This window comes from Oncorhynchus nerka, linkage group LG13 (assembly GCF_034236695.1).
Source record: "Oncorhynchus nerka isolate Pitt River linkage group LG13, Oner_Uvic_2.0, whole genome shotgun sequence".
Taxonomy (NCBI): domain Eukaryota; kingdom Metazoa; phylum Chordata; class Actinopteri; order Salmoniformes; family Salmonidae; genus Oncorhynchus; species Oncorhynchus nerka.
The window spans coordinates 41,490,295-41,506,862 of NC_088408.1; the positions used below are offsets into that span (position 1 = coordinate 41,490,295).

Sequence of the window (16,568 nt, forward strand, 5' to 3'; positions counted from 1 at the left end):
CTCTTCTCTGCCTCGGCATGGGAAACTTTCTGCCCAACTCAAACTCTGGCAATCTCAACCTGTCTCTCTCTCACAGGGCACTTCAGATCCCCAGCTGCATGGGCACCCCCACAGTTGACCCACAGTGCTCTCTCTATCCCAACTGTACACTCCTTCTGACTATGCCCTCCTGTGACAATAACTCTAGTACGAACTCGGACCCAGGAGCAGAGAAACACAGCAGGCAGAGGTGAGGGTAAATCCAGAATGATTACTGAAGTATTCACAGGAAAAACAAGTGCACATGAGTACAATACAAAACAAGACAAGAGACCTGAGCAACTGGCCCAGTTCCATAGAGGAACCTAAATAGTCCTAAACCAGGTGAACCCAATAATCCCAATCAGGCTCACCTGGACACTGGAAACATAAGGGTGCCCTCCAGTGGCACCCTCAGGGATAATACTCCATGATGACCTCTAACCTGTGACACACTCATACACATTTCTCACATCATGGGATCTCCTTCTTCACACTGCTGCAGTATGTCCGAATCCTTGGCACCTTAAGTGCTGTAGTGGGTTCGGAACATAGGCCTTCACAGAATAGCAAATATAATATAACCTGAATTTATCATGTAGAAACTCTGTGTCAAAGCTCAACAAGACAGACAGGGTATTCTCACTCTCGCCATTGCCACTGGGTCTACGTCTCACCAAACGCCTTGCGTCACAAACACCAGGAATTTTATTTTCCATTTGATCTACCTCTAGACTCAATGCTACCCCACTGATAATGCCTTTGAGCGGCGCCGTCTTCCCGGAGAGCAAAGCACGCCACAGGTTGAGCCTGAGCCGCGAAGCTTCCTCTGGGCGGAGGATGCACAAATAATCTAAACAATTCCTCTTCTCCAAACTATGACAGATATAACTATTCCCAGTTTGCCCTTTAACCAGCTTGACACAACGTACAGGGCTGTGAAAAATAATTGACCCCCTATCTGATTTTCTCTATTTTTGCACGTCTTTATACCGAATGTTATCAGATCTTCAACCAAAACCTAATATTAGATAAAAGGAACCGGAGTTTACAAATTAACAAAATTGATGGTTGTTTTATTTATTTTATTAACCTCTTCAGTCGACCCTCTACTTTTTTGAACATTCTGTTAAAAATCGCGCAACATTTCAGCGCCCTGCTACTCATGCCAGGAATATAGTATATGCATTTGCTTAGTCTGTGTGAATAGAAAACACTCAGACGTTTAAAAAACTGGTTAAATCACTGCTGTGGCTTTACCAGAACGGCATTTACATCGAAAAGCACAGGAAAAACTGATCACTGAAAATGGGGAAAATATATCCATGCGCTACTTGAACCCATTGATAAACGTGAACCACAATTAATTGCCTGAGGTTGCAGTACCTACAGCTTCCACATGGTGTCTAGAGTCTTGTCATTTCCCTTCGAGTTTTTTCTTGGTCAAACACATACAGGACACCGTATCTAATCCGGTCTGGGACCGGATATTTTCGTTGAGTTTCTAGCCGGACATTTTTCCAGACGGACAGCTAATGATCTTTACATCGCCTCCTGATGAATTTTATCGCTTATTAACGTTTACTAATACCTAAAGTTGCATTACAAACGTATTTGAAGTGTTTTGTGAAAGTTTATCGTCGACTTTTTGAATTTTAAAAAATGACGTTACGTTTTGAAACTATGTTTTTTTCGTTTATCACACAGTCTACATATAACGATATCTAGGCTTTATATGGACCGATTTAATCGAAATAAAGACCCAAATAGTGTTTATGGGACATCTAGGAGTGCCAACAAAGAAGATGGTGAAAGGTAATGAATGTTTTCTATTTTATTGTGCGGTTTGTGTAACGCCGAAATGCTAATTATTTTGTTTACGTCCCCTGTGGGTCTTTTGGGGTGTTGCATGCTATCAGATAATAGCTTCTCATGCTTTCGCCGAAAAGCATTTTAAAAATCTGACTTGCTGCCTGGATTCACAACGAGTGTAGCTTTAATTCGATACCCTGCATGTGTATTTTAATGAACTTTTGAGTTTTAACTAATACTATTAGCATTTAGCGTAGCGCATTTGCATTTCCAGAGCTCTAGTTGGGACGCAAGCGTCCCGAGTAGAAGCAACAGGTTAACAAAGTTATGCAACACCCTATTCCCTTGTGTGAAAAAGTAAATGCCTCCGTTCACTAAATTACTGGTTGTGCCACCTTTAGCTGCAATGACTGCAGCCAAATGATTCCTGTAGTTGTTTATCATATCGCTGTGGAGGAATTCTGGCCCACGTGCAGAACTGCTTTAACTCAGCGACATTTGTGGGTTTTCACACATGAACTGCTCGTTTCGATCCCTGCCACAACGTTTCAATTGGGATTAGGTCTGGACTTTGACATTAGAAAACTATTCATGTAGACTTGATTGTGTGTTTTAGATCATTGTCTTGCTGCATGACCCAGATGCACTTCAGCTCACAGATGGATGGCCTGACATTCTCCTGTAGAATTATCGGAGCAGAATTCATGGTTCCCTCTATTAGGGCATGCTGTCTAGGTTCTGTGGCAGCAAAGCATCACCCTTTTTTTAACTAGGCAAGTTAGTTAAGAACAAACTCTTATTTTCAATGAAGGCCTAGGAACAATGGGTTAACTGCCTTGTTCAGGGGTAAAACAACAGTTTTTTACCTTGTCAGTTCAGAGATTCGATCTTACAACCTTTTGGTTACTAGTCCAACGCTCTAACCACTAGGCTGCCTGCTGTCCCCTGCCATCACCATGCTTGACCGTTGGTAAGAGGTTCTTCCTGTGAAATGCAGTGTTTGGATTTCTCCAGGCATAATGTGAACCATGTCGTCCAAAAAGTTACACTTTTGAATCATATGTCCATAGAACCTCATAACAAAGGTCAAAAAGTAAAAACCACTGAGCTAGCAAGCAGATTGTTGATTTGCTATAGAGCTATAGGATCTGGTGCTGCACAAACGTCAAATTGTAGGGAGAGAGTATTGCCATAAATGAATATGCCACTCCAAAAATTGGTTGGTGATTGAGAATATGAACCGTTTACTTTGCAAGCTCACCAGCAAAGGTGCATCACGCAGCAATTGCTAACATAGGCCTTCTGGTTTTTTGGTATGTCAAAATTGCTTGAAATTGATAATTTACTTGAATTTGGAATTTGTTGTTCAAATTAATTATAATATAATCAAAATGTTTGTAGACAAAATAATGAAAAGGGCTGTCTGGTAGCCTCAATAAATAAACAAAGATTTGTAGTTGAACAAATCATTGCCAGATTTTTTTTACTTGTCTTGCTCTTAGAATGCACGATTTGAACTTGACTCGACCCATTCTACTTGGGGCTCAACTTTAGACTTGAACCTTGTAGCTTGTCACTCGAATAATAGTGACTTGGCCCCACCTCTGCTTAAAACTGTGTTATAATCTCCCACCATAATAACATGATATTGTGTTCCCTGCAAGCTCAATAGATTGTTATGTATATTTTTGAAGAAGTGTGGATCATCATTATTTGGTCCGTATAGATCAATGAGTGTCACGTTCTGACCTCTATTTCTGTTGTTTTTGTCATTATTTAGCATGGTCAGGGCGTGAGTTGGGGTGGGCAGTCTATGTTTGTTTTTCTATGATTTTGGGATTTCTATGTTCCTTGTGTTCTGTTTGGATAATTTTCACTTTTGGATCAAAATGATTGTTAATTAATATCATCACCCCTTTAGATTTTTTTTCTCCCACAGAAATAAACGTGTCCCTCTCAGTCCATTGTCCACACAACATCATCTATAGTTGTAGAGTGAGTTTACTGTAAACAATAGGTATTACACTCCTGGTCTTTTAGCTAGGTAAAGATTGATCGTCTTTTTATAATCTGCTAAACCATTACAAATTATAATTAGCTATACTTATTTTACCACTTACCATAATGAGATACAAGTTTCAGTTATACTTATCATAATACATGAATTTAATTCAATAATCATGATAATACCAATAATGATAATAATACCAACTGTAGTATTAACATTAAAATAATAATACTATTAGTGCCAAAAATAGTAACCATAGTTGTACAGATTAACATACCAGTCATAGTAGCTAAAATGATTTGGTGTAGGAAAATATGACCATTTCTGTCCCATACAGTCCCTATCACCCCCCCGTTGTGTAAATGTAACACTAAATATCTGCTAAAGATTTATAAACTACACACCCATGTTTCCCATTCTAAATCAGACCTGTCATAAAATTGCACACGTGGATGAGTATTATAATACCACCTGAAAAACTCCCATCACTCACCTTTTATGGTGACAATACATCCTTATTTACTGTATAGTTTGGAAGTATTGGAATTAGGCCAAGACAGTATCTAAAGGAATTGCAATGGCGAACTTGATCAAATGTCTTTGGAGGAGTTTGTGTTATCTGACTGTTTCTGAAAGATGAAAGAAATTCCAAATTGTTGTGGACCTGTAAATAGATTGTTTAAATGCAATAATATTTTTTATTCACATTTTCCTCAAACATAAATATGCCACTGCCTGGGAATTTTGAAACATTGTCTATTTTGATTTTTTTTTAAACTATAGTAGGCCGACTTACAGTGGGAGTCTAAACACTTCAATGCAAAATATCAACTGTCTGCTCACCTATTAAATTCTACTGTATCTTATAAACCGCACATGCTGTCGGTTACATAGAGAAAAAAACGTTTACTTACAATGTCAATTAAATGGGAGATGCGCATTGCAATTTGGTATATGGCTACTATGGGAATATAAACTCATCATGACCAGAAAAGGTGAGGAATTTATTCTGCAGTGGTTATGATGTGTATTATGTTTATAAATTAAATATTTTCTATGTTAGAAATGTCACATTACAGTACTCAGACATTGCCTACAAAAGTCAATGGAAAAGGTGAACCATCTGATCTACCATCAAACTCGCATAGAGTAAAATAGGCTACTTGAAATAGCTTATCTATTTACAATTGTGAAGCGGGTCCAATTCAATGAGAGATGGGGTGAATGGTAGTTATCCTAACTTGTTATAGGCCTATAAGCTATTTCGCGAGTAGCCTATGAAACCATCACAGTGAGAAAAGGTGAGGAATTTATTCTGCAATGATCATGGAAATTTAAAAAAAGAAAATTTATTCCTATTTCTAATTATTGTAGTATGCAAAGATAAATCGCTTTTCGCTTTTCTCACTAATGGCAAATTATTGCATCTTGTTATTATATTTAACTAGGCCTACCCATTTTTTTGTTATGAATATGTGTTATCATATATTCCCCATTTGTACAAGGCTACTACTAGACAACTTTTGTAACCACAACAAACTGTGTGTACGCATGGTCTAAAGTTTGTGGGAGGATAGTCAAGTTCAGTTTTATAAATGTGACCGGCCGCCTAGATTCGGTCTTATGTAGAAAACATTTTTATTGTGTTTTTTTACATTGGATAAAAGTAGAGACTCAGAGCAAGAAAATGGTATATCATACACTGCAGTTGAAGAACATTGGGAAAGTAATTCTGCTTTGATAGTTGATAAACTTGTAACTCAACTTTTGAGAAAATGGGCCTTGAATGTTTTGGTACACTTACTGGAGAGGTCTTCTTTGTCTACACCCATTCAGCATCGTACACCGTCTCTTAAGAACCTCTTGAAACTACCCCTCCCGGTCATCAACTACACTAATTAGCATAACGCAACGGACAAATAATATTACTAGAAAATATTCATGTTCATGAAATCACAAGTGAAATATAGTGAAACACAGCTTAGCCTTTTGTTAATCACCCTGTCATCTCAGATTTTGAAATTATGCTTTACAGCCAAAGCAAGACAAGCATTTGTGTAAGTTTATCAATAGCCTAGCATAGCATTATGTCCAGCTAGCAGCAGGAAGCTTGGTCACGAAAATCAGAAAAGCAATCAAATTAAATCGTTTACCTTTGATGAGTTTTGGATGTTTTCACTCACGAGACTCCCAGTTAGACAGCAAATGTTCCTTTTGTTCCATAAAGATTATTTTTATAGCCGAAATACCTCCGTTTCTTGTCCACGTTTTGTTGAGAAATCCACCGGAAATTGCAGTCACGACAACAGAAACATGGCAAATGTTTTTTATAATCAATCCTCAAGGTGTTTTTCAAATATCTATTCGATAATATATCAACCGGGACAATTGGCTTTTCAGTAGGAGCGAGAGGAACAATGGCCGCCTTTGTCTATTACGCACAAATCACTCTGAAAGCCACCACCTGACCACTGATGCAATGTTGTCGTTCACACTCAATTTTCAACATAAAAGCCTGAAACTATGTCTAGTGGCTGTAGACACATTAGGGAAACCATAGAAAAATGAATCTGGTTGATATCCCTTTCAATGGGCAATAGGGATGCACAGGAACACAGGGGTTTCAAAATAAGAGTCACTTCCTGACTGGATTTTTCTCAGGCTTTCGCCTGCAATATCAGTTCTGTTATACTCACAGACAATATTTTTACAGTTTTGGAAACTTTAGAGTGTTTTCTATCCTAAGCTGTCAATTATATGCATATTCTAGCATCTGGTCCTAAGAAATAGCCCGTTTACTTTGTGAACGTTATTTTTCCAAAAATGAAAATAATGTACAGTGAAATGGTTACTTGCATTGTAGCATTATCAAAAACAGAGTGTGCAGATAAAACATTTTATATATATTGGATATATATTAGATATATTAGATTATAATTATTAGATTACACTTTTCTGACACACTTTGATGGGTCATGTGAAGAAAATGCTATAAAGAGCCTCCAGACACATCTAGCTGGTGGATGGGTCACTATTATCTAGACATGTACACATGTTCATGAAATACAATTGATGGCAGTAATCACCCCCAGACACACCTGGCTAACTTGATGGGTCATGTAATCATCTTGGGTGGTGTTTTGTGTAGACATGTAGCTAGCTAGCTAGCTAAACAATGGACCGGCATAATCTCAACTCATACTACTACCAACCAATACAAACATTGTCGTAGCTGTAGTATATATCTCCAGGTAGCTAAAGCTAACCAACCAGGTTCAATGTTAGCTAGCGGACATTAGGCTCTAACTAAGAATGCAAATTGATTTCTGATTTGAATAAGGTTTCGCTATCTAGCTAACAGTATGCTTTAACTTGTAATGAAAACAACTTTGACAAAATTAGAAACCTATAATATCTGAAAATGTAGATAGCCTCTTACCCGTATACATGGATGAATGCTTCACAGCAGACTGGAACCATTTAACTAAGTTTTATTTGTAGCTACATCTTGTTTGGCCAGCATTGTGTCAAGTCACTCCGGTTCAGACTGACCATGGTCAGTAGCAAGTCACTTTTTCCAACTGATCTGACGATAGTGCCTGCTAAATTAGGGCATCAATGTTGTTGAGAAAAGTAGCAAAACTTTTGTAGTTCTCGATGGCTAAAGTTATATATTTAAAAAACAGCGCGGTAGAAATGACTATCAACACATACTGAGCAGCTCACGTTATAAACAGAAGCATGCTACATAGCAGACCAATCCAAACTCATCGCCCTGCATGTCCAGCCCATCTATTAGTTCGGCCAATCATGGCTAGCAGGAAGGTTCCTCCCTTTTTCCGTGGCTAAACTACTAGGCTCGTTATTTAACAATGTTATTTGTATTTACAGATGTAAACCACGTTTGTTATTTAAGGCACATGAAAGTTCATGTTCCAGAAGGCATTTCTGCCCCCAAAAATGCATTTCGATAAACAATGTATGTTTACTTTCAAATGCCTCTCCTGTGAAGTAGTGATGTGCGACATATGACTAGTTTCCTGAAACGAGTCACAAATGGCAACTTTTGCGTGAAAAGTGGCGCATATTTTGGGGCATATTGAGTACGTAACATTTATAAATGAAGCACAAGGGCCTACTTAAATGTCTCAGAGTGACTGATGTCTCCGATTGAAGTGCTACAAAGCGTGCACCGCTAGCTAGCCAATTCACAGTGGTTACACTCATCCCCCTTTGACCTTCTTCTCTGCAGCAACTCCAGCAGTGTGATCCGTGTCAACAGAATGAAACTAACAGGCTTGCTTCCATCCCTTTCCTTGCCCCAACCTGGGCTCAAACCAGGGACCCTCTGAACACACTCCTACGATAAGTGCCATCGGATATTTAATGACACAGAGATTCAATGACACCTATTTACCGTCCCACCCGAAAGACGGTACCCTACACATGGTACCAATGCCCCAGGGCAGTGATTGGGGACATTGCCCTGTGTAGGGTACTGTCTTTTGGATGGGACGGTAAACAGGTGTCCTGACTCTCTGTGTCTTTAAATATCCCATGGCACTTATCGGTGGGGTGTTAACCCCGGTGTCCTGGCTAAATTCCAATCTGGCCCTCATACCACCATGGCTACCTAATCATCCCCAGATTCCAACTGGTTCATTCATCCCTGTAACTATTCCCCAGGTCATTGCTGTAAATGACAATGTGTTCTCAGTCAAATTACCTGTAAAAAAATAAAATAAAAAAATAAACTATTGCTCCACAAAAGCTGCAGCCCTTGCAGAGCACGGCGAAAAAGTACTTCAAGGTCTCAGAGTGGGTGACGTCACCGATTGAAACGCTACTAGCATGCACCGCTAACTAACTAGCCATTTCACCCCGGTTACACACACAATGTACTGTAATATGGATATTGTTCAGACTCAGATCTGGTTTACAGTGGTCTTAAGAATTCACTAACTATAATCACATTCCTTGATATATCTGTTTTGATGCCGCATGCAATGACCAGTAACTTTATGCAAGCGAATGCACACAGATAGGTTTTGTATCAAATTTGTGCAATATATTACAAATAGATTTCATCACCATAAATGTTTCTGTAGTGTTATTGTGACTGGCTGACAAGAATGCAACTACAAGTACTTACAGCATCTAGAAGAATATTGTGATTCTGGCCTTTGGGGCAGTGTAGCAAGCAGAAAAATAAGAGTGGAGTTGTTTTTACTTCTCAAAAGGCAAAAGAAAAGAAAAGGTTCTACTGGGTTCCTGTGTGCCTTGTTACCCGAGTGATGGTGGGTCCCTGGGTGAATGTGATAATGGTTGAGGGGAGACGAGGACGGGTGCAGCTAGTGAGTGTAAACATGCAGACAAAGGGGATCCATTAGGAGTGCATGCACCACGCATGAGCTTCCAGGTAAGGCATTTTGGTTTCACCCAGCAAGCCCGCCAGTTGGTTGTGCGCTGTATCCATGACAGCTTGCTATTTTCCTTTGTAGTAGCAAGAAAACAAACCAACAAATTCAGCCTATGTGAATGACCGGTGAGGGATTTTGGGGTGGGAGGAGCTACTCATGATAACTTGGTTGTGTTCACTCAGAACAACTGTGTGGAGAGACACCATTTGGCTAGCTTGTTTGTTTGTTTGGGGCAGCAGATAACTCGGTGAGCACTGCTAGCTCTTGGTCATGTGGAGGTGAAAGCGGGACCTCTGAGTAGTAGCAGCCACTAGGCCCAGCACTTAGTTTCCATTAAGGGATTTCCCTCCTCCGGATTATTGACTGTGGCTTTTTTTTTACTAGCTGGTCTGGATTTGTAGCATTTTACAGTTTGGTTTTAAAAAATTTCACAACGAACTAAAGCACACAGAGCAGCATCAGAACTGAAGTTTTGAGGAGGATGTTAAATGAGGATGGTACATATTGTGTGAAATTCAAGACTGACTGACACCACTGGACTTTTGAACATGAGAAGAATGTCTCCCTTCCTTTGCCTTGCAGGTGAGAGGATCAAGGATGAACATCTTTGAGAGCTGTTTGCCTGGACTTTAACCTCCAGTCATCGCTACCAAATCATGCAGAGACCATCCACACAAGGCACTATGGCATGCTCTCTGTGGAAACTACCAACCTTCTGCTGGCTTATTGCAATGGCCCTAATACAGTCTTCTGAGGGTAAGTACACAGTCCTGTTATGTGCAATAACCTAATATTGAAATCCTTTGAAGTTAGAAAATGATATATTAATATCAATGTTTTTTTTGTAACAATTAGATAGGGAATGTGTCAAGGGCCTGTTCTTCTCATTGTCTTCCTCAAGTTTTGCATTTAGGCTCTGAAATAAAATGGTCACTTTTGCCAGAGTAGCGCCCCTAACTACATGCAGTAGTTGTATGAATACAGTGGCCTCAGAGGATGCGGGATAATATTGAGTGGTTTCATTAGTTGGTGAATTGTGATTGGTTTGAGATTTTCTGCTTCAAAGCCTCAGTTGTCCCTGGTGCAATCAAAGCTTCTACTGGATACATGTTTAATTTTGCACTGAGATTCCCTTGCATATACTGTACATCTTAACCTAGAAATCTAAACCATAAATGTTTTTAATCACAGAAAAATTGGGCTTTGATTAATAGACTAAAATAGATCAGAATCATGCCTGAACTATCTCATAACCATTCAGGCCAACATAATATGCATAATGGCAGGAATAGTACACCCACAAATGTATTAGGATCTTTCAATATTTCAAATTTAGGCTTTATGCCAAATGTAGCATCTTTACAATGCAAGGAATCAGTAAAGGCACTGTTTGGGGGGTTTATTTGTGCCAACTGTTCACGGCTCTTTCTTCTAATGGTTGGATTGACAAGGAGCGGTTATCCTATATGGGTGAATCAAACAAAAAATGATGCACATTGTCATGATTTCATAATTTGTTCATGAAATATAGATGCCCAATCCTGTGCATATTATGATCCCATCTAACACTGAGGTGGACTCACAACAGAATTTGTCCCAAATGGCACCCTATTCTCTACTTAGTGCACTACATTCTATGGGCTCTGGTCAAAAGTATTGCACTATGTACGGAATAGGGTGCCACTTGGAAAAACAGCCACAGTCTTTGCTACAATGGCCTGTTGCTGCTTGTCTGGTGTAGTGTAGCCTGTGGGCTGGAATGGATTTACGTAGTAGAGGACCAAGGTGAATGCTGACGAGAGGTGAAACGATAAAACAAAAATTATCAACACCGACCAAACCGAGCACTTATCGTAGACACTTCTCTGATATCGTTCATCACGATAAGTAGCAGATACTAGAGAAATGTGAAGTTTGAAGAATGATGACAGTAATCTTTTGCCTAAACTGAGAGATATTGTCCTGAAAACAAGCCAAAGAAGGTGGTCACTGTTTTCAGCCTGCGTTAATAGATGCACCTATTCACTAATCCATATGAAACCTTTTCATTTGGTTTCTCGTGAGCCCCTCTTCTCCTCGCAGTCCCGTTCTAACAATGGGGCTCGGCCTTGCCGGAGTTTCATTAAATAATATTCCCAAGTAAACATGGTTCATTAAACTGCATCCTGCCTGTAATATATTTTTAATGCATTTTTATAATTGAATTCAAATGGGTTACTGCCGTGCTATAAATGGCTAGAAGTTTTGATTTAAGAGACTGCAAGATTGATTGCTCTGAGGGTTCTCCCGCTCTTCTTTCCTTTACATTCCTTCGAAAATTTACATCTAATCGTCCCCATTTGACTCTGTGGGCAGACGTACAGTGGGGTCCGAAATGATTGACACCATGATAAAGATGAGCAAACACTACTGTTAAGGCAGATTGCCTATTTAACTAGCGCACTGAGTGAGGTCGAATAACATTCATCTAAAATTGAGTTTGGAAATAGCGTTGTTAGGAGATCTGGAGAGACCTGGTCAGTCAATTACTAATACTCTTAGTAAAAGTATTTATCTTCAACTTGCAATCTGTGGATTTTATTTGATTAGATAGATTCAAATTGTATGTTAAACATCACAGCATAGTTGAAAGATATATGGCGTGTAATCCGAAGAGGTGGCCAGCAGAGATGGGTGGGATGGGCTGAGGGTTGGGATGTGGAATTGGAATTGTGGAAGTGGGAGTGGAGTTGCTGGGTGGGGGATAGAATGATGGTCAAACATAAAAGTACAAAAATAAAGTCAAAATAAAACAAAACAAAAAGTATGTTTGAATGACACTGAGGGGCAACGTTGTTACAGCTAATGCCTGTTTGCTTGAGGCTGATGCCGCACAGGTGTTTGTACACATGCATGGAATGGAATAATTATACAATCGAATAATTTAATTATGATTTTGGGGGCGGGGGAGGGTCTCTGATGGTTGAGGGGAAGCTCTCAGGAACTGTGGGAGGGCTGGTGTCCTGGCAGTTGGTCTCGGAGTGTTGGTGGCCTGGCAGTTGGGAGATTGGGCCGGACAGAGGCTGATATTTTGCTGGTTTGGGTTCCTGTTTTTTAGCTTGTGGGAGATCTGTCTGTGCCAGGGCGTTGACCCTGGTTGCTTCTGTGGGTCGCTCTGGATGGGAGTCTGTTAAGTGACTGAATGTAATGTAAAATGTTGAGTGGCTTCTCTGCAAGTAGATTGTATGTTTAAAAAAAAGATATGAAGAATCCACATGACCATATATAATAAACACAATAATATTATTCCCTGTCATCAGCATTCCAACAAAATCTCAGAGCCAGTAGTCAAATCATAAACCATCATTCTCCCCAAAGCATTTACAAATAGATGAATTTCAAGGCATACCCAACATTACTTTCTGTATAACATCAAACATTCTACCACTATTCCCAACAGTGCGTCTTTAGATGCACATTAACTGAAATATCAAACAGAAAGGAAAATGTAAACAGTATTGTGGGTTACTCACAGTTGGGTATTGGATGCACAGATAACAGAAATAAAATGATAAATGCTGGAGAGGTTTTTTACTACTGCTTGGATGGCTTGGCACTAAACTAATAAGACCAATTAACTCACAGGTATTTAACAAGGAAAATTGGTAAAAGTGCAATATGTGCCATGTAAGAAAGCTAACGTTTCCGTTCCTTGCTCAGAACATGAGAACATATGAAAGCTGATGGTTCCTTTTAACATGAGTCAGGTAAAAAGTTTTAGGTTGTAGTTATTATATGAATTATAGGACTATTTCCCTCTATACCATTTGTATTTCATTAAACTTTGACTATTGGATGTTTTTATAGGCACTTTAGTATTGCCAGTGTAACAGTATAGCTTCCGTCCCTCTAGTTAGCGCGCGCTAACTAGCTAGCCATTTAACTTCGGGTAACACCAGCCTGATCTCGGGAGTTGATAGGCTTGAAGTCATAAACAGCGCAATGCTTGACGCACAATGAAGAGCTGCTGGAAAAACGCACAAAAGTGCTGTTTGAATGAATGTTTACGCGCCTGATTCTGCCTACCACCGCTCAGTCAGATACTTGTATGCTTGTATACTCAGTCAGATTATATGCAACGCAGGACACGCTAGATAATATCTATTCATTTCATCAACCATGTGTAGTTAACTAGTGATTATGATTGATTGTTTTTTATAAGATAAGTTTAATGCTAGCTAGCAACTTACCTTAGCTTACTGCATTCGCGTAACAGGCAGTATCCTTGTGGAGTGCAACGAGAGAGAGGCAGGTCGTTATTGCGTTGAACTAGTTAACTGTAAGGTTGCAAAATTGGATCCCCCGAGCTGACAAGGTGAAAATCTGTCGTTCTGCCAATGAACAAGGCAGTTAACCCACCGTTCCTAGGCCGTCATTGAAAATGAGAATGTGTTCTTAACTGACTTGCCTAGTTAAATAAAGGTATAACTTTTTCTTTTTTATAAATCGGCAAATCGGTGCCCAAAAATACAGATTTCCGATTGTTATGAAAACTTGAAATCGGCCCTAATTAATCGGCCATTTCGATTTAATCGGTCAACCTCTAGTTTCTAGTGTCCAAAAGCCTGTATAACATGGGCAGTGCCATTGAGGACTGATACGTTACGATCTATGGCTCAGAGGTAACTGCAATTAAAGGGATAGTTAGTGCAATTAAAAAGAGACGGTTAACGTTTGCCTTTTCTACAGCTAAAAGTGGTCTCTGCTGGTTTTGCTCTTACTCCTCAGGGGCTCTGTAAACGGGCCTGGTTTGATCTAGGCCATGCTTTGATCTAGGTCAACCTCAGGCAAGTTAATCAAACAGGCCACCAGTCTGAAGTAGGGTTTGATGTTTGCCCAGAAGGGGTCAGCCAGGATTTGGCTATGTTGCCGTGACTGGGTCCAGGTCAGGTAGGCGGATGATGAAGGGGAGTGGTACTGCTGCCGCATGGAGCACCATGGGTGGTGGTTCTGTTGGAGGGTGGCGTGCATGAATGGCAATTGCAGGAAGGAGGTATGCAATCCCTCTACTCTGGGCCCCTATGAGCCCACAGCTGCATGCTGTTGTTAACACTGAGGATCTGACTCCTGTCACTGGGGGGTGAGGTGGAGTTGGCTTGCACTCCACAGGAAGGTGCCTTGCAGTGTCCCCTTCACCAGGAGCTAGGTTGAACACTAGTCTGAATTTGCCGCTGTGTTGCTCAAAGAGGTGGCGTGGCAGGTAACAGGATTCCAGGGATCGTTACTCCGGATCAAGAGTAAGTTTGGCGACATAGCCTGAGGTTACCAGCTTCTGTATCTCCTAATGGTGGACTTTGGCCAGCCTTGGATTCTTTAGCAACCGACGCTCAGTGCCATGAATGGAAGGCATCACTGCTTGTTTTGTAACATGCAGCTGTGGGCTCATGGGGGCCCATTGCATATCTCTGGAGCACTTCCACCAAGATTATTGTGGTCTTTTCCTCCAGGAGATTCAAGACACACTGATCTTGTTTGGAACATGTGACTTCCTTTCCAATGAGGGAATGTGTCCATCTAAAATAGCTTCTGTACATTCTTAAGTAATTCAGTGGCTGGGGAAGCAATGGTAGCAAATAGGCATTGCTGGACATGTGTGTGTGACATCAGGCTTGCTGGGCCCTGCACAGCCCAACCTAGCAAGGTGTGGACAGTGACAGGGCCTCCCACAGGGCCAGTATGGACTGGCTCAATGGGGACCAGCAGGTATAGATTATGAGCAATAGAGGCCGCGGCCTGTGGATCTTTGGCAGCGGCATTACCTTCAGTTGTGGGAACTTCCTCTGAAGCATGTCAGAAGGGGAGGTTGTCTGCTGTGACTGCACTGTGGACTTGATGCCAGGTGCCGCTGTCTCCTTCAGGGGATATGGTGAATGACACAGAAGCTCTGCTTTCTTGGAGTACATCTTGACGAATAGTTTGAAGGCTCAGTACCTCTGATTCACCCTCTAATCCAAGGCAGTAGGCAGCAGCAGGGAGAATGATGGAACATTCAGAGCCGTAGTAAAGATGGGAAAGGTCTCCATCGCCTCTTCACCATGATTTAAGATTAGTCTGACCAGTTTTAACATCACTCGTGCTGAGCGGTTTGGGCAGGACACCAGTCTCGGCTTTGTCGGTGCTGACCATAAGGACGCTCCTGTTCTCTTGCGGTATGACCTCATGTAGCACGGTGAGGTTTACCTCCATGCTGGTGTTGCATAGGTTTTTTAGGGTGCATTCCTTTGGGGGGTGTTTTCGCCCACCCTTCCAGCAGCATACTTTAACCGAGATCCAATCCCTGATCTTCTCCCTCGAGAGCTGCTTGAACTCAGGACATGAGCCTGAGAAGTGTTCTTCCCCTTCACAGTAAGGACAATGGAATTCAAACTTGGGCTTGTTTTGGTTCGATTGTTGCTGCTTACCACGAGGAGATCTGTAACTGGCTTGTGTGTGTTCATGTTCACTGGTCAGGAACATGGTGGTACCCAGGCACCATGGTTCTTTCCGGTTAACCTCCCGCTTGTCCTGGTAGAGAACAGAGGCTGTCTGTGTCTTCCGGCCCTTGCTTACACCTGCAACCAGCCAGACAGGTTCTGGAGGGTATAGGTTTGTCCTACTCTAAGAGACCATGAGTCAAGCAGCTCTCAATAAACCCAATCACGGTATTCAGGTGACAATTTACCCAGTAGCTTTTACACATTTGAACTCAGCACCCTGGTGACCTTCAAATGTCTGCAGCATGCCTATAAATGATTGGATGGAGAAAGCAAATTCTTACCTTCACATGTGACGCATTGAGAATGTTGCCAATGTCACACTGGACGAGCTGACGGGGCTGTCCATACTTGACATTTAGGGCATTGAGAGCTGAGGTGTATGGCCTAGTGTCGTACATGTATTACTTTGCCAGTTGCTGTGCACTTGGCATTTTCAGATGATCCAGGAGAACTTGAAACTTGCACTGTTCTGAGAGGTGACCATGGTTACATAGGATACTGTCTAAGGCCATGTTCAAGAGGGTGAAATCACTCTCTTGCCCAATTTCAAAATGAGGCAGCTTAGGTCTGGGTATAACATAAGTAGAGGTGACGAGGAGCTCCATCATGTTGGCCCCATTGTCCGGCAGAGGTTGCAATAGGGGGAGAAAGGGGTTAGGGTGCTCCACCACCGCCAGTTGATGAGTTGAAGGCTGAGAGGATGGCTGTGGTAGATAGTCAGAGCCAGAGCCAGGGTCAGACTGGGCACCCTGGGATCCTATTGGTGGGTGTGGCCCAGGAGTTTGGAGATGTGTT

General features: G+C 41.2%; 1 protein-coding gene across 3 annotated transcripts in view; it reads left to right on the plus strand.

Moving 5' to 3' along the window:
- adgrl2a (adhesion G protein-coupled receptor L2a) overlaps positions 1-16,568 on the plus strand; it is a 199,465-nt gene that overhangs the window by 25,182 nt on the left and 157,715 nt on the right. For all 3 annotated transcript variants that reach the window (XM_029677042.2, XM_029677045.2, XM_065026429.1), the window contains exon 2: positions 9,841-10,014. In XM_029677042.2, coding sequence (XP_029532902.2) covers positions 9,915-10,014 — 100 coding nt within the window. In that variant the 5' untranslated portion in view covers positions 9,841-9,914. The remainder of the gene's footprint in view (positions 1-9,840; positions 10,015-16,568) is intronic.